This window comes from Nylanderia fulva, unplaced genomic scaffold (genome assembly GCF_048542155.1).
Source record: "Nylanderia fulva isolate GAGA-0341 unplaced genomic scaffold, ASM4854215v1 Scaffold3, whole genome shotgun sequence".
In the NCBI taxonomy this organism is placed as follows: Eukaryota; Metazoa; Arthropoda; class Insecta; order Hymenoptera; family Formicidae; genus Nylanderia; species Nylanderia fulva.
In genome coordinates this window covers 3117810-3144108 of record NW_028190368.1, presented here as the reverse complement: position 1 = coordinate 3144108, position 26299 = coordinate 3117810, and the positions used below count along the sequence as shown (strand labels likewise).

Genomic DNA, 26299 nt, shown 5'->3' with positions numbered 1-26299 from the left:
GTCAGAAGAGACGTGCAAGTATATTGTATTAAATTAACATTTTAGATAAAATTTGTTATTATATTTTTAATTAACAGTAATGTGTCGATTAAAATAAACTATATAGTTACGTTCATTTCTTATTTAAATTTTTGGAACAACATTACGTAAATATAAAATTTTATGAAATATATAAGTTTAATTATTTCAAATACGCAAACAATATTTTTTCTTATCTTATTTTTCACCGTCATACATCAAATGCATCGAAATGATTAATTAGAAAGTATGTAAATGTTTTATAGCTATATATATATAGTTATCACGGAATTATACGAGTGTTCTACAAATCTGTTCTACAAATGTTTTGCTTGCAAAATGTTAATAAATCAGGTTTATTCAGAATTAATACCGAGTTTCTTCTATAAAAAAAAATAGAAGGAGTAATATTCATATGCAGTAATATGCAGTGATTCGTTCCGATGAATAAAGCACCAACAAGCTTTCATATACCAGCATATAATGTACAATCGAGCGTACATCATATATGCGAATTAACGCGCACGTAATGGCGAAATTCTTCGCTTAGAAATTGTTGGCGAGGGTAACTTTCGCGCGGAATTAAGTTTTCTCTAATGCCTCTTGTTCTCGCGAGCCTAATGCGCTGTTTAAGCCGAGGGGGTTTAAGTTAAGGCTCAGCGCTCGGATTTGCGTTACTTTCGAGTAAGCTCGAACTTGGTTGCACAAAAAGTATTCATACTTTCTCGAAACTCTCTCGCCTGCGTGCTTTGCTTTTACGCAGAGAGCGAGTACCTACCATTCGTCGTAATAAATTGATTATTCCACGCTAGTTCGACATCTCGAAGATATCGCCATTTAAGCGCGCGCAAGCCGAAGGTCGAAGCTTAAGAGCGGGTTAGCACACGTCATCTCGTACGTCAAGAGCAGCTGATCAGCGGTTTGTATTTCGCTCGCACTTTTACCGATGTCCGTCGATGATGCGATCGAGCGAAAGGAGAGACGGAACCAGAGAGAAACGCGCGGGTTAAATTAATTACAAGGGGGAAGCAAAACGCGATCATAAACAAGTTGGATGACCGGCCGATCATTAGCTCCGATAATCTTGATAATAACGCGCGATGCACGTGCACGCGCTTTTGACGAGCTCTCTTTCCCTTTCTCGCGTGAATCCATAGATCGCCCCCTTTTCGAACGTGATCGTTCTCGTACAAGTATACCTGCGACCTGGATCTCTACCTGGACCTCTAAGGAATCGCGGCCTCGCAAATGAATAATGTTGAAAAATAATTTAAAGCTATGTCCAGCTAAAGCTCGTCCGGCCGAGTCTCTCGTTGCAAGTCCACGAGCGATATCAATCCTCTTCCTAGACTAGGAGAAAATTCGGCAGATAGGACGCGGATAAGAAGCGGGGATCCGGTTTGTTTGTGACGAAACGCGGCTCTCAACGACCCGGAGGTAACTCGAGACGACGGCGGATGATATCGTCTCTGACATCTATGTCAGCGAGTCAAGAACAACAGCTCGTTCGGGGCTCCTTTCGTGTACCGGGTGACGAAACAAGATCTCGTCGTGTTACGTCGAAATTTAACAATCGTTTTCATTGCCGAATACGCTATGATTTCATTCGAGAAAAAATGCATCTCCAAGTTCAGGCTCTTTGATGATATTACACAGTCTTTTTACGACGCAACTGTATCCCTTCAAGACTCGCAATCGTCCTCGCGGAAGATTAATGTCCATCTGTGAGGGTAATACGTGTACGACGGCGTGAATATATTGAAAATTTCGTTGTAAGACACGGATCCAAAGAAGACGTACTAAAGTAATATGACGCGCGGCGATATGGGGAGTCGGTACACGTTATACGTAATAAAAGAATAAACTCGTTGGTGTATATATAGGATCATAAAGTTGCGGGCTGTGGCTTATGTAGTTCCTCACCCTGCGCTGAAACTTGGCGAATACGCAATATCGTTTCTATTTTTAGTGTCAGGTTCGTTTGGCATATTTCTAACATATGAGAATATTTTGCAAAAGACTCGTTCGAAAAACCAAACTCGGAGAGACAGCTGAACCAGGTATCTGGGAGCTACGCAAATATATACAGTTTTCTTTTTTTCTAATCGCTAATTTGTCACAAAATGTTTTAATTATTTTCTAAACGACCGAAGGAGAAAGCAGCCATCGCGTGCGAGTAAAATTTTAATTACATTCCGTAAAGAAAAAAGAAAGAATGCCTTTTATGTGCAAACTCGGCTCGACTTGCCGCGCGTAAGAAGGGGAACTCGCGCGCGCGCGCGCACAGGAGGTTCCCTCAGGGAGAAATAAAACGCACAAAATATGAGTGTGACAAAGGAACGAAGAAAAGAAACGATAAAAAGGCGAATCTACCGGCGTTCCGGCCGCAGTAATACTCGCTTTACTCGAGTACTCGAGAGAAAGAAAGAAAGAGAGAGAGAGAGAGAGCAATTTCGAAAAGAGAGGGACAAAAAAAAAGGGTGCTCTCTCGTCGCTCGGTCTCGTGAGCCAGAGTCGTCCAGGTCGAGAGACGCGCGAGAACCGCGAACGGCGAGACCGGCTCCGTCCGTCATCGTTTCTCGGAAACGCGGGAGAAGTATCTGTTCGTACCTTGAAAAATCTGCCGCGCGAGGACGACAACGAGGCGAAACCCGTTGCTTCCTTTGTGGCTACCGTTTTCCGAGAATATACTTTTAGTTATTGTACTTTTAGCTTCACTTTTGCTAAAGACTAGTCGATCGCGCAGGCGATTACTTTCTCTCGATCTGATATTTTCCGGGAAAGGCAAATCGCAAGTCGGAGAGACCGGAGAGGCTCCTCTTCTCGATCGTGTAAAGACAGAGTTCGACCTCCGCCGCTAAATCAACAACCCGGCCGGTTGATCCGACTTGTCGGAGCGTAGCCGATCAATTATTTGCTCCGAGATTTATGAGTTTGCGCGAAGCCGACAGCGCGGGCTTCTTCTTCGGTCCGCGCTCTCTCGGATGATCGGACTTGACTTTCCTTCCTCCCGTCAGATCGGCCGTCTGCGTCGAGTTCATTTATCTCGAACGGCGCGTCCAAGAATCACTTTTCGCGTTATTAATTGCACGTTCCCGTACAATTTCTCAATAACTCACGTACGTAATTACCTATTCCGAGTGTCAGCCGCGTTACCCTCCTGACCTTTCACTCTCGCGCACGCGGTGAGCAAGGATCGTCTTGATACATCACGCAAAGTTTCTCAGGCCCTTCGACAGTCGAAGAGAAAAAGATGGATTTAAATTGGCGGAAAATATAGGAGAGTCCATTTGTAATCCGCAGTTAAATTAGATAAAATATTTTTGTAATATAATTTAACTAAAAAAAAATCATGGATTTTTTGCGCGAGAGAACAACCAGATATATAAGTTGGTAACTTGGAATATGTGCGCCAAGATCCAAGGTAAAAGCGGGAACCGAGGCTCGAATTACGAGGAAGGAAGTTTTTATAGTGTTTTTATGTCGTATATACCAAGTTTCGGGGTATCTGAGAGAAGAATGTATGCATAAAAGAGAATGTACTCCCTTTCGTTCTCTATATCCGCGACTCAAACAAATTAAATCGTGTGCCTACGTGTTGCTTTACGAGTTGAATTTTTAATATAATAATATCTTCTAAACTTTGTGTAAAGAGCTAAGATGTATATGATGTGTTGGGATATTCTGATGTGCTCCAACTCGAGAAAACGTCTTGTACTTTAATAATTATAACACGATTCTCCTGTTCTCGGTGTAAGAATCATTTGGGTTCCGAAATGGGATCCCAAAAATATCTCCTAAACTTTGCAAAGAGTTAGATATATATTATCGCAAATATTTTGACGTGTTGAATATCCGAGCAACTCTCTGTCGAGCAAACGACTTGTACTTCAGTAATTATAACACGATTTCTGTTCTCGGTGTAAGAATCATTTGGGTTCCGAAATGGGATCCCAAAAATATCTCCTAAACTTTGCAAAGAGTTAGATATATATTATCGCAAATATTTTGACGTGTTGAATATCCGAGCAACTCTCTGTCGAGCAAACGTCTTGTACTTCAGTAATTATGACACGATTTCTGTTCTCGGTGTAAGAATCATTTGGGTTCCTAAATGGGATCCCAAAAATATCTCCTAAACTTTGCAAAGAGTTAGATATATATTATCCTAAATATTTTGACGTGTTGAGTATCCAAGCAACTCTCTGCCGAGCAAACGTCTTGTACTTCAGTAATTATGACACGATTTCTGTTCTCGGTGTAAGAATCATTTGGGTTCCGAAATGGGATCCCAAAAATATCTCCCAAACTTTGCAAAGAGTTAGATATATATTATCGCAAATATTTTGACGTGCCAAGTATCCGGCCAACTCTCTGTCGAGCAAACGTCTTGTACTTCAGTAATTATAACACGATTTCTGTTCTCGGTGTAAGAATCATTTATGGGTTCCGAAATGGGATCCCAAAAATATCTCCCAAACTTTGCAAAGAGTTAGATATATATTATCGCAAATATTTTGACGTGCTGAGTATCCGAGCAAACGTCTTGTACTTCAGTAATTATGACACGATTTCTGTTCTCGGTGTAAGAATCATTTGGGTTCCGAAATGGGATCCCAAAAATATCTCCCAAACTTTGCAAAGAGTTAGATATATATTATCGCAAATATTTTGACGTGTTGAGTATCCAAGCAACTCTCTGTCGAGCAAACGTCTTGTACTTCAATAATTATGACACGATTCCTGCTCTCGGCGTAAGGATCATTTGGGTTCCGAAATGGGATCCAAGAAAGGGGGAAGGAACACGGGGAAAGGCCGGCATCCCGGTGCGCGGGACGAGACCTTCGGGGCCGTAGTTTTAGGGGCGAGCCCGGTCGCTTATTGCTCCCCGAGTGGCCGCAAAACGAAGTTTGATCAAATTCTACTGCGCCGGCATAAAACTGACCAGCCGGTCGGTGGGCTATGTACGCTACGTTGGATGTTATGGACTCGATAAATGATTCATCTACGTCTTACGGATACGATACTTGGCGCGATACATACATACATACATACACACCAAAATGCACCGATCTCCTCAAAGTGCGCGAGACTGAATAACACGTTAGCAAGAGAGAGAAGAGGAAAATGATCCTCGTAAGTGACACCATAGCGGCTCTTTTACGACCGCGTCTGCGTCTTAAGTTAAGTCGGAGACTCTTCGGCCGAAGATAATAATGCGAATGCTCGTAATACGATGATGGTATAGCGCGATGCTGCCGCGGCAAAGGATCCCGCGCATTTATCCGAATTCGCTTTCAAATTGGAACCTGAATTACTCTATTCTTGGTTCAGTTTGTATCGCGGGTCCAGACCTCGCCTGATGTACGACGTTTCTTTTCAATAAAGCCGAAACATCCATCAGACTTTGATGTGCGCGACCGGCTTCTAGCCCGTCCATTATTCGCGAACAATCTTGCAGAAACAATTCCGCAAGATGTCCAGAATGCGACAACCTCCGTGGCCATTGGGATCCCGGGATTACCGAACTGACCATCTCCTTTGCATAATGACAAGCGCGACCCTTCACCCCCAACAGCCCCCTCGTTCGTTCGCTCACCCCGAAAACGGCGCATCCCCCACTTGTACACGATATATATATATATATATATATATATATATACATTCACTACCACCGATGTTTCGAGAAGTGCAATAACAATAATATCTATATATGATGACTGACCGGCAGCTCGATATTTTCCGTCCGCGTTGCACGTGAATTTCATACATAAGAATATCCGCTCAACTTACGCGGATCAACATTCAATTGTATCGAAATTACAGGGGGTGAGGTTCTTCTCTATCTTTGCGCGCTTTCTAAATCCAGACTGAATTTCATGCGAGCTTCCGGAATAGTTGACGATTGCGATGAAATAATGAGAAAATATAAAAGCGAATTATATATATATATATATATATCGCGACAGAATAATACAGACATATCGTGCTCCATCGATATATCTCTCGACTTAGGTTCTTCCTCGAAACGACGAAAATGTAAATGACGAATTATGCTCGGTTAGTTGACGTTCTTCGAAAATTATAGGCAGCGCCGCAACTTTACGCGATCTGTTATATTCTTTCCCCTAATTTAAATGTCAAAGAAACTTGTTTGATTATTTGCTATGCAAATGGAATTGTTTAAGATGAGACTGACTTAAAACCGATGCGGTGGGATCGAGGGGTTAACGGCAAGGAAGCTCGGATAATTCGGACGCGATAATTGGATCAAGAAGTCGGATCGAGGAGCGATCCTCTCTCTCTCTCTCTCTCTCTCTCTCTCTCTCTTCTCTCCTACAATATTCCACGGGGACTCCGCTTTAATTATGCTTCTCGAATTTAGATCGCGTGCCTCTGATAATGACGCGAGCCGCGACGCGATATAATCCTGCCGTCTTATAATTATTTAACATTTTGCTTATTTTGCAAATAAGCTAACGAAAAAATCCGTGTGTACAAAAATTTTATATTTGAAAAAAAATATTAAGAATATTATTCGACTCTCAAAATCAACATATAATTTTATAAATACGCGGTGTCTTTTGCGTCGGTTATTGTGAAAATTAATTTTTTCGCTGATTAAGAATAGTATCTTTGGTTTAGATCTTTAATTCCCGTGTTCTCCTTTAATCGGGATTCCCGATACAGCCGACATATATATAACATTTTTTAAAAATGTTAATTGAAAAATTAATTTGATGCGCTCTCTCTCTCTCGCTCTAAAATAATACATCGATAAATACAATTGTGAGATATCGATCGTTTACGTCTCCGTTGTTGAGAAACTCCGTTTGTCGCCAAGAAGGACTTCTCGAGGGTAAATAGATACGGGCGACAGTCACCCTTTCGACCGCTTTCTCGACTACCGTCATTTCTCTCACTCGAGAGCACTCGGCGCAATCTGCCGCGCGGAATTTGCATACATAAGCTATTAAGCAGCTCTTTTCATTTCCTCCCGTTTATGACAGTTTAGTTAGAATAATGTTTTACAAGATTGCCGCGCGAACAACGCGCGTTTCTCATAATGACATCTCTCTGCCTGATTAATAATACTCGCCCGACGTGTCGTTCAACATTTTTGCGCGAATCAAAATTAGCGTCAAGTACTCTCGCACTTCGTAACACCATAAATCTCACGTTTTTTATCTCACATTTTTTTTGCTCACGTGGAACGTGTATATAAATCGGAATTCCGGAGCACCGGCATATCGTGGCGATACAAGATATACGAATTCGCGTTTAAGACCCTGATATTTACTGATATTTTCAATAATTCAGTGACGTAACACTGTATTTTATAATTTACGATCCATTGCTTATGAATAACCGTTCCTCTCGTAACGCATGTGTATCCCGACCCTAAGTAAGATTTATACCACCGTGGCTCTTGTGCTGTACTACACGTGTCTTTCTTTTTTTTTTTTTCTTCGCGAGGGAAACGAAAAGCGATAACTTTATAACGCTCTATCTCTGATTTCACTTCGATTCTCGTAAACACATTCGCAAAGTTTATCGACGCTTCGATCAGCCATCGTCCGAGTATTAAAAACACTCAAGGCGATCGATAAAGATCTTAAATTAATATGTTACATTAATCAGCCGAATTAATTAATTATGAAATGATAATGAATAATTGTGTAATGTTTGTGTTTCTGATAAAAAAAAGATATAAATATTAGCCGCAGAGTAATAATATGTACACACGGATCATTATACGAATTAAAGAATCGTTTTCTCTTTATTGCAACATTTTTAATTACCGTAAAACGACCGGAAATTTTTTTCCCTCCCCTTATAAGACTACCACGTGCACATCGGCCGATTCTTTCCCTTTTATGAGCTGCGAGAAAACGCAGGGTGCTAATTAAACGAAACGTTTGGAATGCTTGCGATCGAATAAAAGGGGAATGTTTTCCGCCCGAGTCTTTTTTTGTCGAAATAGCGTTCTTTTATAAAAAAAAAAAAAAAAAAAAGATGAGGGACAAAGTATCTTTTCCGCCTACTTTTCGACGGATAAATACAGAGCAAAAATGCAGTCTTTCTCTCTCTTTCTATTGCAGTCTGTTCGAGCGGCATCCATACCACGATCTCATTCTCGCGTCTTAAACACATAATTTAAGCGACGTTCTCTCACCTCTTGTCACTCTATTCAAAAGGTCGAGAAAGCATTTCCATATATTTACAATTCTATAGTACACTTTTATATACTGTCAAGACCCGAGAGTATCTACTATCATACTGACTATAATTACAGACAGTTCTGCGCAGTTGTCTTATTGTCGAGTGGTGAAAAAAAATTATATTTTTCCATCCGTTGAACAATATTAGAAGGAAAGAACAGCATGAAAGAGACGCGCTCTTCCTACTTCATTTTCTATGCTCGTTGTTTGAATTAACAACAAGATAATCTACATTCTCGCAACGATTACAAGATAGCAATGACAGATTGCAGTGATAAATCCGGTGATAAAAAATCGCCAAGATGTAACAACGTTGTCGAGCTGTTTTCGGGGAGTGCTTTCCAATTAAAACGACCTAATATATGCATCGAGTTTGTATCTTGTGGCAAAAGGCGCGGGAGAGAAAGCGCTGTAAGGAGATGAGACGTCAAATGTTACCACTTCGAAGGGCGGAAGGGAAAATTCTCGGTGTCAATTCTCAGAGCAATCTGCCGATGCAGATTAGGGATGCCGCCGGTCTTAGTTGGTTGATCCCGTATATAAGATCCCACCTCCCTTCCGCACGTCGGAATTAATTGGGGTGAATTGTCCTGCCGCGCCCATTAATGTCACGAGTTTAATCCAGAGGTAAGAATCTTAGCAGCGGACTTGATTCTCCAATCTGATCTTCTTTATTTTTCTCGGAAGTCATATCTCACGATAAAGATGCGCATTTCACGCAAATTTCTCCCAACCTCTTGAAAATAATAGGAAAACAATACGCGGAATGTATTAAAAGTATAGCGCGGAAAAGGCCGCCTATAAACGCCAGGCAAACGTGTATCTATGAAAATGAGGTACAAACTCGAAGGTCGATATCTGTCGACTCTTCAACCGCAACCTATCGCTTTCTCCATAACGTCAAATTGGTCCAATGTCTCTATGGCCGTTTCCCTCCCCGATCAATTTTTTCACTAAACATTTCCCCCAAAAAAAGAAATCTCCGTAATGAGATCGTTATCTTGTCGTTGCGATAACATAAATAATTGTTTCGATGCATTGAACATATTATTATTAATATACATATAAAAGGCAATAAAAGCTAGTTAAGTTTTGTTATTAATATTTATTTGTGGAAAAAAAATTTTTAACATAAAATATTAGACAAAAAAGTTCGAACGTTTCGGTTGCCTTTTTCAACCTTCTTTAACGCATCTTTCAATGTTAATTTTTCGTATATAATGATTTTATAGACATATTAACAATTGCTGTTATCGAGATTCGCAACCGACCTCCTAACGGAACAATTAGCGAGAGATCTGTTTCGCGAACAATTACATTAAATGACGATTCGAGGAATAGAATATATAAAAATGCTCATGCTTTTAAAAAATGCGTTGATTTCGTTTTTTATAAAAATAATATCTTGACGTAGTTTTATGCGAATAACTCTGTTTCTGTATAGTTTTAGTATATTGACAGTTATGAATAATTTATTGTTAATTTCTATTAATCTTTAATCTTAAATGATGCGCTGAAGAAAATTGAAAAAGGCAACCGAAACGTTCGAACTTTTGTGTCTAATATTTTATGTTAAAAATTTTTTTTCCCACAAATAAATATTAATAACAGAACTTAATTAGCTCTTATTGCCTTTTATATGTATATTAATTTTTAAAGAGCTGTTACAAATTATATTACATTATTATTATTAGCTGCAAAAATTGCGAAATTCAGCGGACGCGTCTCAGCAAACAAGAGCTATTCGGGGGATGAAAAAAAAGTGGGGATGAGAGAAAGAGGGGGCGCAAAAGAGAAGGAGGCTTTTTTGTGGGGTGCGAGAGAGCCGTTATGGTCAGGATTACCGTGGCAGAACTTGGGGTTCACTCCCTTTGACCGACACACTTAGAACAACAATAACTCACTAATCCACGCGGGCCTGCACTGTGCGAGAGAGCGCCGATGAAAAATGTAAAAAATCCGGAAAACCACTGCTCCGTGACAGTTCAATACATTTTAAATGCGTTCCGGCGCATTTGCGGGATACGATAAGCGGGCCCACGCGAACGTCGGCCCCCCAATATGTCGGTTATTTATCGTCAGATTTATGGAATAAATGAGTAGGAGAGCCCACACACTTGTCGGGCGGCAAATCCTCGAAATACAGCGCTCTCTCGTTTCTATTATTAACATTTCCGCGCTCGCGATGGAATCGCAAATTTCGACAGAGGCGAAGGAATCAAAAGTGTGTAAATTGTGTCGCTGATGAAGAGAAACTAATATATAAATCACTCGGGTGGAAAAAAAAAAAAGGAAAACCAATAACGCGCTTCACGAGGAGGCGCAATGAATCGGACGAGGAAAAAAATGCTCAAACGGGATAGATCGATGCGCCGAACGTTGATGAGAAAAGAAAAAAAAAAAAGAGGGAAGAGAGAGAGGGTTGGCGGAATGCCTTTATACGCCGCATCTCTATGGGATTCTTTCACGACACGGCGATTTAAAACGCCTTTTAAGACGGTCGTAGGGCGTCGGTGGAATTGTGCCGAGCTGAATCGAGCACCGAACTCTATATATATCGGCTCGTACCCTCCCGTACGTTCCATAAGTTGCATTCCTATTTTCTGTCGTAATAAGGAGGAAGCTCGCCGTGTCAATAAAACGCGATCGACCGTGTCGATTCGCGATGATTAAAAGAAGCGATATATGTAAAGTCAAACTTATCGACGCGACAAGAAAACGAAAAAAAAAAAAAGAGACGGTTCCGAGAGGACCCGCCTTTCAGCCACGCGATAAACGCTTCAAGTTTAAAGGCGAGAACGAGACGCTCGGCAATCATACGGGAAACAAAAGCGCACGGTGTTGCATTGTAAATTGTAATGCAACGGGAGAGAAAGAGAGCATTTGACAGTCCGAAACTGCTGCTTTGCAATTCGGCGCCGCGTATAGCTTTTACATAATCGCGTTTCGTCACCGAATAACATTTCTTCAATAATTTGCCCGCCACGGGAAAGTGTCGTTATTATAGGGCGCATACGCTAATAACACATATGTATTATGTATAACTGTGAAAGAATCGCGAATTGGATGCTTGCATATGTGTTTCATATTTTCAAGCAAGCAGAGCTCGAGTTTCGAGAGTTCAAGTGTATGCGCGATCCTTGCAATTATTATTATCGGACCGATTACTCTCGTCGACCACTTTGCCCCTTCGGATTCTTTTGCGCAAGAAAAGCAAGAGATGAACGCAGTGAAATAGAAAAAAAGGGATAGAAAAGCGGCATGCATTTTGTGAGTAAAGAGTTGACAGCGTACCTTTCGAAAGCGTAGTGCCTCTCCTCAAATCTGTAACACATAAACAAGCTTCATCACTATATCGTAGAGCTACGCGGATGAGGAGAGGTCAATGGTTCCCGAACTTGTTGCATAAACTAGTTTCGACAAGCTCATCGGACGAGGGAGAAGAAGGTGGAGAAGAGGAGGAGAACCGAGGCAGGACCGCGAAGATCATTTCGGACGGTAGACGGGCGATTCTTTTTTTTTTTTCTTTTTTTGGCGCACACGTAGGTAGTTATACCTATAAGTAGATATAATCATCACCATTGTAGGAGAGATAGGCAGACAGGGTATAAGGCTAATTTCCAAGACCCCGTATTATATAGTCCCCCGAATCAACTTTTCCATAGTATAATAAGCTATTTTATATGACGTGCAGCTCTCGCAATTATATTGAGATTAGATAAGACGAGGCGCGCTTTTAGTTTACAAGCGGGGTCGAAAATGTATCGTCCAAATGGAACCAGGATTTTCGCCCTCTCTTCCGTTTCCGTCCCGAGAATATTGTATATTCGTTTCTTTTTTTTTTTTTTTTTTTTTTACGCGCGCGCGAAACGAAATTCCGGAATACAGGTAGTGTGCGACAAACCCCTCGACGCGGAGTATATATTCACGATATACTATTTACTTCCAAGTGAAGAGTTTCTTCCAGACATTAAAGATCGAGGAGTTTGGCTTTGCCAGCGTTTTTCCGATGCCCCGTTTCGACGAAGCGACTACGCGGTCCGGAATGCGGTGCGATAAAAAGCGAATCAAATATCTACCGTTCGACCGAACCATTCGACTAATGAAAATACCTATTGTTACTCCCCAGGTTTTGCGCGGAGAAATTTTTCGTCGCAGCATTTGGATGTCGCGCCGGCATCTCGTCCCGTTCTCGTTACGCGAAAAACTTACAGACGGATCATCGATTTCGGTGAATAATCATCAAAATAACTTAGGGGTTACAAATTTGATTAATTTAATGATACTATGTAAGACTATTTTTCATTTAAATGTTTAATTAAATTAAATTAAATTAAAAAAATAAATTAAAATATATATATGAATGAGCTTTATATTAGAAGAGAAATGCAAGTATTTTTTACTGGATCAAACAGTTCAGAATGGATTATTATATTTAAATAGTAGTAACATTGATTATTTTGTGACAGTATGTCTATAATGTCTAATTTTCTGATGATAAATTTCATACTTTTTAAAATAAAATTGCATAAACAAGTTATATTATTCTCATTCTATAAGTTTATAATGATTTTACTAAGATCAATTATTTTACAATATAAAAATAAAATATTCTTTCTTATCTTAGACCGATTAATTATATTATCATGAAATTACACCAACGTATTACGATATATCTGTATGAATTTTACAAAATGTTTATAAATCAAGTTTATTTAATTACATCGATTAATTATATTATTCATATTATCATAAAATTATACCAACGTATTATGGCGTAAACTTTACAAAATGTTAATGTAACTTTAAGAATCAGGTTTATTTAAAAATATCACAGAATCACGAGTTTTCCCTTACCGATATTAAAAAAAAAATGAAAAATAAAACCATATAGTAAATCAGCATCGACGAAGAAGAAAAATCCAGAAAGCAGCAACAAAACTCACGCGTGTAAACTTCCGACAAGTTCTGGAAATCTGTTACCTCGCATCGACAGCCTCTCCGCGGTCAGGGAGGTCAACCTTCGCGAGTTAGATCGAGAGCGCCGAGAGACTATAAGTGAATCGGACAAGTGACGAGGACGCGAAAGAGAGAGAGAGAGAGAGAAAGAGAGACGATGAAAAACAATCGGAATCGAGCAAACGTGAGCGTTCGTTCGAAATCCGCGCCGCGTCGCGGCGTCGCAAGTTCCTGATTCGCATTCAAGTTAGCCTCACGTTCCGCCGGTGCACGTGATCCAGCTGCTCGGGAGGAATCCCACGTATCCGTGACGTCGCTCCATCTCCACGACCGCGAGCAACCCGCATGCGAATACGCGAGTACCTCTCCTGTGTCTAGTCGCCGCCGCAGCCCGCTGACTTATTAGGGATTCCGCGCGGGCCGCGCGCAGAAATTTCGACGCTGCGGCACAGGCGCCACGTGTACGTCGCCGGACGCACGTTCTTCTAATTTGCGATACGTCTTCGGACTGCTTAAAACTCGACCAACCTGTTTCTGTTCCCGATTCCCCTTCCTCGTCGAACCGGAAGAATATCCTCGAGAGGAACCGTTCCGCGCGCAAGTATTTTTATATCATGTTTATGGTACACGCTTCCTAATAATTACAACGTCGGGTCTCTCTGTTCATTTCTCGCCCGTATCAATGGATCGAAATATGTGCACGTTCTTACGCGATAATGCAATATGATAGATATGACATATCCGCGAGGATTCTCTTTCGTTGTGTCAAACAGGGAGAAAAGGATTTGCGAGAAAGAGGCATCTTATATGAAATATATATGCGCGTGTGTGTTTACATTCTCGAAATAAATAATCAGAACCTGCCAAATCTGATACGAGAAAATTTACATTCAATGCAATTGATAAAACCTCTCGTACACAAATAATGAAAAGACTATGAAAGTTGACGCGTTTCATCCAAGATTTGTATACCTTCTTGTAAGTGTAATTAGCGCACACAAGAAGTAGAAAATATAAATAGCAGAGAATGACTTTCACATCGGAGAACGAGATAATAGAGCAATCGTAGATATTTCTCAAAAAATTCAATAAAAAATTAACCCTTTCACCGACCCTCGCCAAATATAATATACAAACCACCCTTTAATAATAGTCTATTCATATAAAAAATTGCATTAAAATTTAAAATACAGTATGTATTTTTCTAAAAATGTCAGGCAAAATAAGATTTGCGGAAATTAGAGCAACTAGCATAAACATTTTTTTGAAAAATTAAAAATACATGAAAATTTAAAACGCAATATGAATTTTTCTAAAAATGACGGCGAAATAAGAGCGACAGATTCCGGCTGTTAACGCCGTATCGAAGGGAACATAGAAACGCGCATTGTCGGCGCGGTTTCGTAAGACGGGAGAAAATCGTGCGACAATGCGACCCCTCTTTCACTCTCTTTTTCTCTTTCTTTCTCTCGGAAAGAAAAATTTCTCCCCGCGCGAGTGAACGAACGGGAAAATGCAGCTATCGTTGTTTCGCTCTCTCCACCTTTGAATTTTATTTATCGGTCGACGTGAATATTCAGGCTCCCTCCATAGAGCGGACAAAACTCCGTTCCGTTCCGGCCCGCGGTTTGTCGCCGGTTGTACGAAGAGGAGAGACACGGGCGTGTAGAGAGCAGAGTGTCACTTACAAGAAACGCGAGAGCGATATTGTTGGACGCCGTCGTCGGCGCGAGTACAATACGTACCGAGAAATGCGGCGGAATGCATTAATATTAATGGTGTGTGTGTGGTACAGAAGGAGTCTCTCCTCTCTCTTTCTCTTTCTTTCCCCTGCAGCAACGCGACAGGCTCGACCGCTCATCGAACTCTTCCCGAAAGACAAAATCGCACAAACGCGTGTCTGCAAAAGTTCTCATACTCTACAGAAAAGGTAGTTTGAAGAAAAAGAACTGTAGAGTCCGATTGCCAAATACTTATAGAATACTCGAGATACAGAATTCTATTTCTAATTTTATATCTGCATCTATCAACGTACACGCGTATGTACTTTTTCAAATGTGTATTTTTCTATTAAACACGATACGTAAAAAATTGTAAATGGAATTCTGTGTGACTTTTATAAATCATCCAAAGTGGCTCATTGTTATAGCAACATGGGAAAAAATATTGGCTGATATTGGAGGTGTAATTTACTATTAATTACTATGCCTAAAACATTCAAATTTGCTCTCCTTTTGAATAAACATTAGAATTTATTTGCATATTTAATATAAAATATAAAAATAACAAAAACATTTTTTAATTAAGAAAAAATAAAATTAATTATGCCCTCTCCTGGAAAAAAATCTGCGGACGCCCATGCTATGGAATATATAGAAAATTTATAGAGAAAAATTTGTTGCAGGAATTATTTTCGCATATTCGGCGAAAAATTAATGTAATCTCGACCGCCACGCATGAAGTTATTATCTTTGTTCTCGCGGAAATTTCACCCTCGTGCGAATGCAACGCACGGTGGCTCGAGAGAATGCATCTCAACTTTGTGAGATGTTGTCGCCTGGAGCATCGGTTATTTCGAGTGACGATGCACCTCGTAACGCCCACCATCCTTTATCATCGCGCATTCGTCTCGGCGATGATTCGCTCTTTTATTATCTTACACCTCCTTACAACGTATATATACCCGCAAGAAAGAAACTACGTTTTATTTACATTTTTAACTCTTCTAGCAAAAGAAGAAGAAAAAGACAAATTCGAGAGAAAGAGAGCTCGCGCGCGCGTGGATGTTCGGCGAAATTCAGTTGAAAAAATTTTTATGCTAAAATTCTGACGTTTATCTCGAAAGCGGCATCTCTATAAACCCGGTTAAAGACTTTGATGGCCTTGCAGTTTATACTTCCAAGGTATATCACGAGATGGAGAGCAAGATACGAAATGGCAGATTCTTCACGCGACACATAGGTGGGTGGGTATATAGTGCGTATGTGTGAGTCACGGTTACACATATTAAATACGTCGGATCGTCGGTCTAAAAACAAAACCGCGGCGTTGATTACATCTCGTCGCCACTTATCTCGATGATACGTCGTACAGCTTTATTCCTCCTCGCTGCTACGAGGTCTTACGAGTCTTAAGAGGATCCTAAGCTAACTTCAGTTTCCTTCCTGTTTTATCGACAAAATGTGAGGTTAGATAAAGTCTCATGTGCTTAGAATTCATAATTCTATAATCAAGATATATGAGATTATACAGATTGATCAATCTTTTTCCTGTACAAATTAAAAGTATGGATATTAACAAAGGGCGAAGCGTTCTAATTTCAGGTAAAAAACAATCCGTATAGCCAATATATAGATTTATAGTTTATCTAACCTCATATTTTGTCGATAAAACAGAACGGACATCACAGACTTCTCAAGGACGTTTACACTGAAAAAAAAATTGGTTAACTTGACTAAACCTTTCAACTAAATATTATTTTGTTAATTGAAGATATAAAAATATTTAAATTAAATGTAACATATTAACAAAACGTATATTTCACTTAAATACTAATCTATGTTCAATCGACAAAACAGTAATTTAATTGAAAGATCAAGTTAACCAATTTTTTTTTCAGTGTAGAATCACCTTAAAACGGTACATTCGATTTTTCGTTTCTCCCCTTTGCTTGCAAATTTATCGGAAACGCGTCGCTCTCTTTCCGTTTAGTGAACTCGAATTGTGCACTTCGCGGAGATAAAACAAGAGCGAACGACTGAAAACGCCTCGAAGAGAAAACTGTGCGGAGAGCTCGGGGGAAAAATAACGCAGGTCGTGAAATGGCTCGGGAGAGAGAGCCGATCCGAAGTCGGATGGGAGAAGAAGGTCTCGAGGTTTCGTTGGTCGGTTGACCTCGTCGGGTAATAAGAATAAATGTGATTCTATTACGGGTTCAATTGTTACGGCGGCAGATAGGCCGCGTGCGCTCTCTCTCTCTCTCTCTTTCGATAGAGGACGAAGGGTAGATCGTAGTCGATAAGATTTAGCCGGGAAGGTTTTTACCTACGAAAATCGCTCTGCCACTTCGGACATTTCGGGGGTGTCTCGGGTATTAACGAAGCGTTACGAGCGCTTGTAACATCGTCAAAATGTAATCGTCCGATAATAATAATAATAATAATGCCGAAGGAACATCACGCAAAGCTTCTTCGCCGCGTTCTTCGCAATCTGCCTTTATATCGTGTGGGAGGCGAACCGCCTTTAATGACCGCTAAATCAATCTGACATACATGTTGAGTAACGTAATCGTAAAAAAAAAAAAAAAAATGCAAACACGCGGAATAACGTGTAATGTCTTCAGCCGAGTCGCACATTATAAAAAAAAGGTACGGATTATGAATAAAAAATTGCACGAATTCGTAAAAATCGCGAATCGGGGACTAAGAAAGTACTCACCGTGCGTTGACGGAGGTAGGATTTCCGACGTCGTCCATGGACGGTTTCCTAGAATGAAACCACGAGTGAAATTCGTTACTATTCATCCGAAGCTGCATAAACGCGGGATGGTTATACGTGGCGCATAGATTGGTCGATTGCCACATTTTGCGCGCACTAAATGGAAATCTGAGGTTTTAAAAACCCTCTTTCGAATTTTTACGCCACGACAAGTAAGCTTATTATTTCTTTCCGCTATGAGTCATCTTTCTCTCTTTGCATTTTCTGTAATAATATACATATGCATATCCTTAAATCTCTATATACGTCGATCGCTTTCGTCCACATTCGCGTATTGTCAAAGGGAGTCTATAAGCGAACGAGATCCTTCTTTAAACACAACGTGACTTCGGTTACACAAAAATAATAAAGTTCACTACAAAAGTTCTTTGCACGATACTCAACGATCCGTGCAACGATCATGATTCTAAAAAAAAAAAACGAGCAAAAAGGGTTCTACGCTCGTCACGCAATTTGCAAAACAACTCCGGAATGAAGACGAGCACGGCGAAGTGGCGAAGAAACGCCCGCGCGACGGTCGGTCTTGAAAACGTGTGCGTAAGTGTCATCGGCGCGTGTTGGCCTCGTGCTCGCTCCGAGGGTTCCACCACCGTCAACCCCGAAACATCATCCCCCACCAGACGGTGATCTTCGCTGCGCGTGCCTTTCTCGCCGATGTAACGCTACGCGTTTCGCAGGAAGGCGAATATATGGATTAACAGCCTTCTTTCTTATTTATCGGGGTGACTTTCGCGAAATTATATTTGCACGATTCGCGAGAAAGAAAATGGTAAAGTTCGATAGAGCGCAATCATACCTTCAATAATATTTGTTTGATAATAATTTCATTATTTTAGATTCTCGAAAAATATTGAAGGGCGTAAAAGAAATTAAGTACACACAGGGTGGTGTAATATAATTGTGATTTTTCGTCGAAAAAATAAGTCGAAAGTGTAGAATAAAATGTTTTCATAAGTTGATTTGTTTTTTTTTTTTTTTTAGAAAACTGACTTTTTTCGAAATTAAATTAATAATATCAAATTTGTCTTGAGAGAGCAGCATTGTCAGTAGTCAAATCAAAAAGTACAACACTCCGTTTAATAATCGAACAATTTATAACTTGAGTGTAAAGGAATTACATATATTATACATATATAAAAAATATCACGATTTAATTTTTTTCAATGAAACGTTTTTTCTCTATGAGTATTATTTTGAATGAAGAGAAAAAGAAGTGGAAGAAATTCGCTTACGATCCGAATAATTTATAGAAAACTGTATAAAGTAACTTTATTCGACAAATAAAAATTATACAAGATGTCATTATTAATTACTAAATGCTATTATAGATTCTTTCAGCAAATTATCCAACTGTCATAATAATTAATAAATATGAGATATTAAGAGCGAAAGAAACAGCAATATTTCTTTACAAAAAATCACTCCGGATGTTTATAGAGCCTGTTCTATATATAAATGCGATCTCTAGAGCAAATATATTTATACGTATAAAACGCAGTCAATCTATAGGGTAGTTGAGACTTTACATCGTCAGACTGGAGCGGAACGCTCTGTCTTCATTTGACCGATTGTGAGATCCTGGAACCCCGCGACGCCAATAAAACGCCGTATCTCCGCGGTAGCTTGTGTATCTATTTTCACGCCGCAACCTTATCCCTCAGTCGACCCTAGCTAACGTTACGTCGAACAGTAGAGGGGATCATCGATTAAAGCCTAATGGGATTATACCCTTACGACGCTTTCTCCATTTTGTACGAATAGAAACAAACGTATAAGAGAGAGAGAGAGAGAGAGAGATTTCGTACATTTAATTTAAGAAAAAAATTTCAATTTAATTTCAAGCAATATATCGCATTTCGTTTTGCTTCAAAACTAGGATCACGATAAAACCGTATCAAGTATTTTATTTGATTTTATTTTAGTATTTTATTTAAATATTTAATTGATTTTATCTACAATAGATGTATTAATATGAACACGAGAATGATATTTATATCTCAAAAATAATAAATCAAACAGGCTCTGATATATAAATACAATATATACAATTTCAGGTATAAAAAAGCTTGCAAGAGCCAGGTGAGATACTAGGTGCAACAAAATTATTTTTAAATTCCTCTACACTTATTTTAATTACTTGACAAATAATCAAAATAAGTACAGAAGAATTTAAAAATAACTTCGTTACATCTAATTCTGTGTCAAGCTGTTACTAGCCCTTTTCATACCTGAATTTGTATACATGTATGTCATTAGTATTATTATGCGATGTATCGCGCTATTATCAATGTTAAATTAATTGGGAGAGCATTTACCTCTTACCTAGGGGCGAAAACGAAGAAGACGATTTTTGCCGCATCAGAGGTCAAGAGCGGATTCAGGCAGCGGGAAAGGATACGCTTCCGAGTTTTGCTTATCGATTCAAATCGCGTTCCCCGCGTATGAATGAACGAACGAGCGAGCGAGTCGAGCCACCGGTTGAATGAGAGCCCCACGGGTGACCACAAAGTACATGCGTATACGTAACGACGATCGTTCGTATCGTGTCAGAGAAGAGGTTCCGGTCGGCCCTCTTCTTGTTCTATTTCTTCTCTATCTTGCCCGGCTACCGCGGCTACTCGCACTCGGCATAATAAATAGTTTTCATTCAAATTAGATCTCTTCATATCTCTATAAGGTAAATGGCCCACTTTTTGATCTTTAAGTGCAGCAAGGATGGTTATTTTTTATTTTTGAAAGCAATATAAAGTAAAATTAATAACAAATAGTTTCATCGTGCGTGAATCAGAGAGTTTTCTGTATAATGTACATTTATTTTGAGAGTAAATAGAATTAGAAATTATAATAAAATTATTTATTGAAGGCTTTTGTCCTCGTCGACCATGTAAAAATTCTTAGATGCTATTTCGAAATAAAAAGATATTTCGATGAAACTATTTCAGCTTTAGCACATCCTTAAAATACCTCGAAAACTATATATCATTTTTCCTTTATAATCAATCAACAGCTGTAAAATGTATTTGCAGTCATAGTGTTTCATAGAAATATTTTTTTCATTTAAAAATGGCATCTACGAATTTTCAGCGTGTGCTTCCTCGCTCCTGACGTCACAATCTAATATCAATCTATTGTCGGAATTTGTGACCCTCTGACTTATCACTAATTATTAATTTCAAAACGTTATTTATCTACTTGGTAATAGATATGATAATTAACGTCAAAGAAATGAACAAAAATGAACAAAATTAAAATATATCACCAGAGTTAGTAAGTGCGCGTTAGGGTCGAGAAGTGGGCCGTTTATTTTATCTTCCACCAGATGGCGTATTCTTGAAAATCGCTGGAGTTTTCCTCGAATCTTTTTATTCTTCGCAAACTATCGGGAATTAACAACATTGCTACTGGTGATGTAATTCGATGTGTCGGAGCTAGGTATGCGGCGCGACTAACGCGGGAGCGTTTTGTACCGTTGACGCTAAAAATGCGTGTCGAATCGACGGAAAGGATGGAAGTCCTGACTGGGCAACTTCGATCGAAGCAGATCCGTTTTCTACGATCTTAATAGGTATCGGATCCGCTCAAAGCATTCCGCGGCCTTAACGCGGTATATATACGCCACAGAGATATATACTTGTATATACCATCTCGTCGGTTCGTGTAAATCCACCGTGTTTTATCACGCGTTTGGTTTAGCCGCGGCATTAGAATCCACGGACCATCGCGCACATCGCGCCACTTTTTCGGTTCGCTCTGTCGTGCGATTCCGAAGTTCGCGCGCGCTATTAAACGATGTCTCGGATTTTTGTCGGGCTATCTGCCGCATTGTCCGGCAATTATACACGCTTTTTGTCGGCTCAACGTCGGGTGTAAAATGCGGTTTTCCGAAAATGGCAGTGGAACGAAGACTGGTCTTTTACGAGGCGGTATACGCGAGATGGTATCGTTTAATTTGGCATAAAACATCGATCTCATCTAACTCTCCGAGCGTCCTGTCTCTCAGTTCACTACTTCATCTTTCTTTCCGCGTAACAAACTCCCGTCTCGTACCTCGTTAAAGTTCGGAGCGTTCTCGAAGTGGAAATTTGCTCCGAAATTAGTTTCACGTGTATGCGTATATGCACAGTTAAAAATGTCGGGCAATCATTTTTACATTTTGTGTTTTATATTAAAAAATGAAATTATAATTATTTTATCATTTTATGTACTCATTGTTTTAAATACTACATAATTTGAGATCCCTCACAACAACAAAAAATACTTTTGTAAATTAATATTTACAAAAAAATTAATTATTACATTTAATTTTCATTTGAAATATATTGTACATAAAATATTGAAATATTTTATGTACCATTCATGACGAAATCATTTAAAATGGATCATTAGCGCAGAAGTAAATAAATTTTTATAATTTTACACAAGCATCTAACAAATTTATAAATTCTGTGTGTGTTTGTGTGCTCACCTTGCAATTGCATCACCTCCTTCGGCCTTCTTGGAGAGGTGTCTCTTCAACCTTCGTTATTTTTTCATGACACTCACATAATCACTCGCAAAAACTCGATTAATTACAATCAGTAGAATATAACTATCATCCGACACTTTGTACGGCACTCCCGATGATTACGATGATTAATCACGCGCGACGCGTACTTTATTACGCTTGACGAGAGCGAAAAGTACGATTTAATCGGCGTTCAGAAATCACGTGGCTAAATTTACACGCTACTCATCGCGATAATCTATTTCTGTCACTATCATATTGTATAAACTAGCATCTTTAGTTTCGTTTTATTATTTCGCCAATAAATATACAAGTTAAAAAGAAAAAATTTTTAATATATTCGGACTACAGAATATAATTAAATATGCACAACAGATTTTTGGATCGAACAACTCTCACGAAATACATACTTTTGATAAAAGTTAAATTCCGAATTTATAGTATGCTGCCAAGTAATATTATATGGATTAATTAACAATTATAATTAAACGCGAATATTGAAATCAATTTGTATTGTCTCTATAACATTTTATTTAATAATCCTAACCCTAATCGAAAAGAAACCGTAAATCAATTTTATTTTAATATCGGTTTTATTTCAATTCTTCGCGATATTTTGCGAATATGGAATTAATGGATAATTAAGACGCGATGGAATTTCAATATTGCAAACGATTTCCAATGCGTCAATCTCGGCAAGTAAATAGAATAGTCAATATTACTTCAAATAGCCATCGTAATACTTTTATGTATGTATCGTATCGCAGAAGATGAACAATTGTGAATAATTATGCGAGCTGATAATTGCTCATTGTAATATTTGTGAAGATCTATCGCATTTATAGAAAAGGAATTCGATAAAATAATAAATAAAGCGTTTCACACTACGACTTTACTCGAGTGTTGGCGCGTGAATGACAACAAAGCACGTAAACGCAGTTGCGCGCTAATTAACTGATTAACTACGCAACTGATTAACTTTTGCAATTAAATAATTAAATAAAAATAATAATTAAATTAAATAATTGGAAGGATTGAAAAGACGATCTATTATTCTGAGTCTCAAAAAAAAAAAAAGAAAAAGAGAAACTCAATCGCAGAAAAGTACAAGATATCAAACACGATTCTCTATGAATAATTAAAAATTATTTATCAATCCGCGCGATTAATTGACTCCCGTGATTGACGACTTTATTTAAGCCTGCCGAGGCGTTATTTAATAAAGCAAATACTTTAGCATTTCAAATAAGTAGAATCGAAACAACAGCAGATAGGAATTACAAATTATTGTATTAACGCATTTCTTAATGATGCTTGGATATTGCAAATATATCTCGCATGGCATTTAAAATTTTTATACGCACGATTTACATGCAATTTATACTTATTCATTTAATTTTCGAGTTAAGATAATACGATATAATGAATCGAGTTTGAGATCGTTTCATATAACGCGAAATAGTGACATGAACGTTTCGTTAATAATATAATTGATTGGAAGTTTAAGAAACACAATATATTGTTGTCATTCGTACGGTAAGACTCGAATCGCTCTGTGTGTATTATTTTTCGAAATGTTATTATTCTTTATAATTATTACAATTAACGATAGTCCAATTGATTAATTTTTACTGTAAATGACGGCTACTTGATATGCAAATAATAAAGACACGATATATCGATTAATAATATGTATCTATTTACGACTAATACATATCATGTCTGTATTAATGATATGCATATTACAATATGTATATGCAAAATGTATACATTGCAAATATATTATATTCACTCTATATATAATTTCTCGATATATCGTATTTTCTGTTGGTTCGCTGCTTTAATCAATCATTCTATTTGCGTAATATCGCGCGATATCAAAGCTAAACCAGTGTTATTTTTGCAATACAATTAAGATTGTTTTCGAGTCAAGATGCATTTAATTAAAAAATATGCAGTTGTATTTCGCGAGATTTATTCGTTCGAAATCTGTCGCGTGTGCATGTGAGAAACTCAACCTAATTATATTTTGAAATATTGCAGTCCGCGAATATATGTTTTTAATTTTCATTTATATATTTTTAGCTTGTTATACATCACATGAAATATTAAAATTATCCTCTAAATAATAGAGACAACATTATCGTGATAAACCGCGCGTGAATTTTAGCCACATGATTTTTCAGTATAAAACAGTATTTTTATCTCGTCGTAATAAAATTGTTAACGTCGGGAGTGTCGTGCAAAGAGTCGCGAGAGATAGTCATATTCTACTAATCGTAATTAATTCAGTTTTCGGGTATGTACATGCTTTGACGAAGTAACAATGACTAAATAGGAAAGAAAAAGGAGACCCGAGAAAGTGTCATGCAATGCTGGAGCAACCATAGAGTAAATAAAACTTATAATTATTTATTATTTACTTGTAAAATTAAGTTTATCTCCGCAATACTACCTTTTTTTAAATTATCGTGTATTATAACGCATATAAAATATTCCAGATCTTATATTAAAATATATAAAATATCTATAATAAAATATTTATATCAATTAATATTTATATATATATATATATTTTAATATTTTTATACTTAGAATTTTTATATAAAAATTAGAAATTTTTATTTTTATGTTTCCAAAAGTTTATACTTAAAAAAATTTAGACAAATAATGCAACCTATTTTATTAAACATCTGTTTAAAAAACGAGTAAAAAATTTTATTGCGTGTAATAATAATTTTGTTATATATTATTTTAGACACTACTTTATGTATATGTATGTATAATATATTTGAATTTTTGTTTTTACAGATCAACATTGTGTATTACAACTCCGTCGTTGCGTATCCTGTTGATGAGTGTTAAATTATTTTTAACTTTATAGTCTCTTAAAGATTTTTCTATTGGAGAAAAATCAATTTACTAAGAGTGAAATACTCGTGCATACATACATATATGTAGTCAGTTAAAAATTTCTCGCAGTTTTATTTTATGCTAGAAAATATAAAAATACTTTGGTACTTTAAGATTCCTCGCACGATACGAAAGTTGTCCATTTATTTAAAGTTTATGCTTGCTACCGTTATTTTATATGCTTATCATGTAAAACGTGTAATCATTTCTGCAAACGTTTATAGAATTTAAAAGTTTTGCTCCAAAAATGTTTGAAATCAATCAGCTCGTCATCATTTCGCGACAACTTGTACGAAAATTACCATATTTTTAGCGTATTACGACGGTATACTTCTTCCGGATATTTTTCATAAAACGGAAACTATTTTCAAGATTTACGTAAAAATTGTATAAAATTTTTGCAATCATAGACACTGATCTTTCTCCAATAAACGCGAGAAATCTCGAGTCGCAACTAAAATAAGAAACGTTTTTGCGTAAGTGGACGGTATCAAGTGTAGCAAGACTATAGACGGCGATGTCTTCTGGCCGGTCAAGTTACTGGTTAAGGCAATGCAAAATACTTTTACTTTTTCTATGCTTTGGTGTTTAATAGCGCTACGCTGCCACAACCGTCTAAAATAAGCGTAACTATATCGTGAATCTGGGAGCACAATAGAATCCGATAACAATCGAGCTGTAAATTGATTCACCGAAATAGGTGATCGCGACATCCTCATTAACGCTGTCCCGCTCGAGCTGGGATTAAAAGGGACGGAAAAAAATCAATCTCGTGTCAATGTCAAATGCGAGTCTCGCAAGAAAGGTACAATTTGGTGCGCGTGTATCTGGATGTAGAAGAAGGTCCCGGCGGTCCGTCGACAGTGGCGAGATCAAATAGCTAGGGAGCGAGCGAAGAATAGCGGCCAGCGATCTCACGAGAAGGGACCAAGTAGGGGGCATGGAAGGCGACCGGTCGACCGGTCCTCCGGATAGACGGACGGAAAGACAGACAGGACTGGAGACCGCTCATTACGGGCGGCGCATGCGCGTGGAATGCGGCGGCTCCTCGATACAATAAATATAGGATCGGCGGATCGGATCGGGCAATGTTGCGCGAGAGGGAGAAAGAGGCATCTCGACGAAGTAAGAGGGTAAAACCGATGAACGAAACCGGGGGACCGCGACAACAATGCCCGACAACGTA

General features: G+C 38.4%; 1 protein-coding gene across 1 annotated transcript in view; it reads right to left on the bottom strand.

The window, feature by feature from the left end:
- LOC114928753 (protein trachealess) overlaps positions 1 to 26299 on the bottom strand; it is a 93851-nt gene that overhangs the window by 44036 nt on the left and 23516 nt on the right. The window contains 2 exon segments of the mRNA XM_029300087.2: positions 11535 to 11564; positions 17637 to 17684. Of these exon segments, the coding sequence (XP_029155920.2) occupies positions 11535 to 11564; positions 17637 to 17684 (78 nt within the window).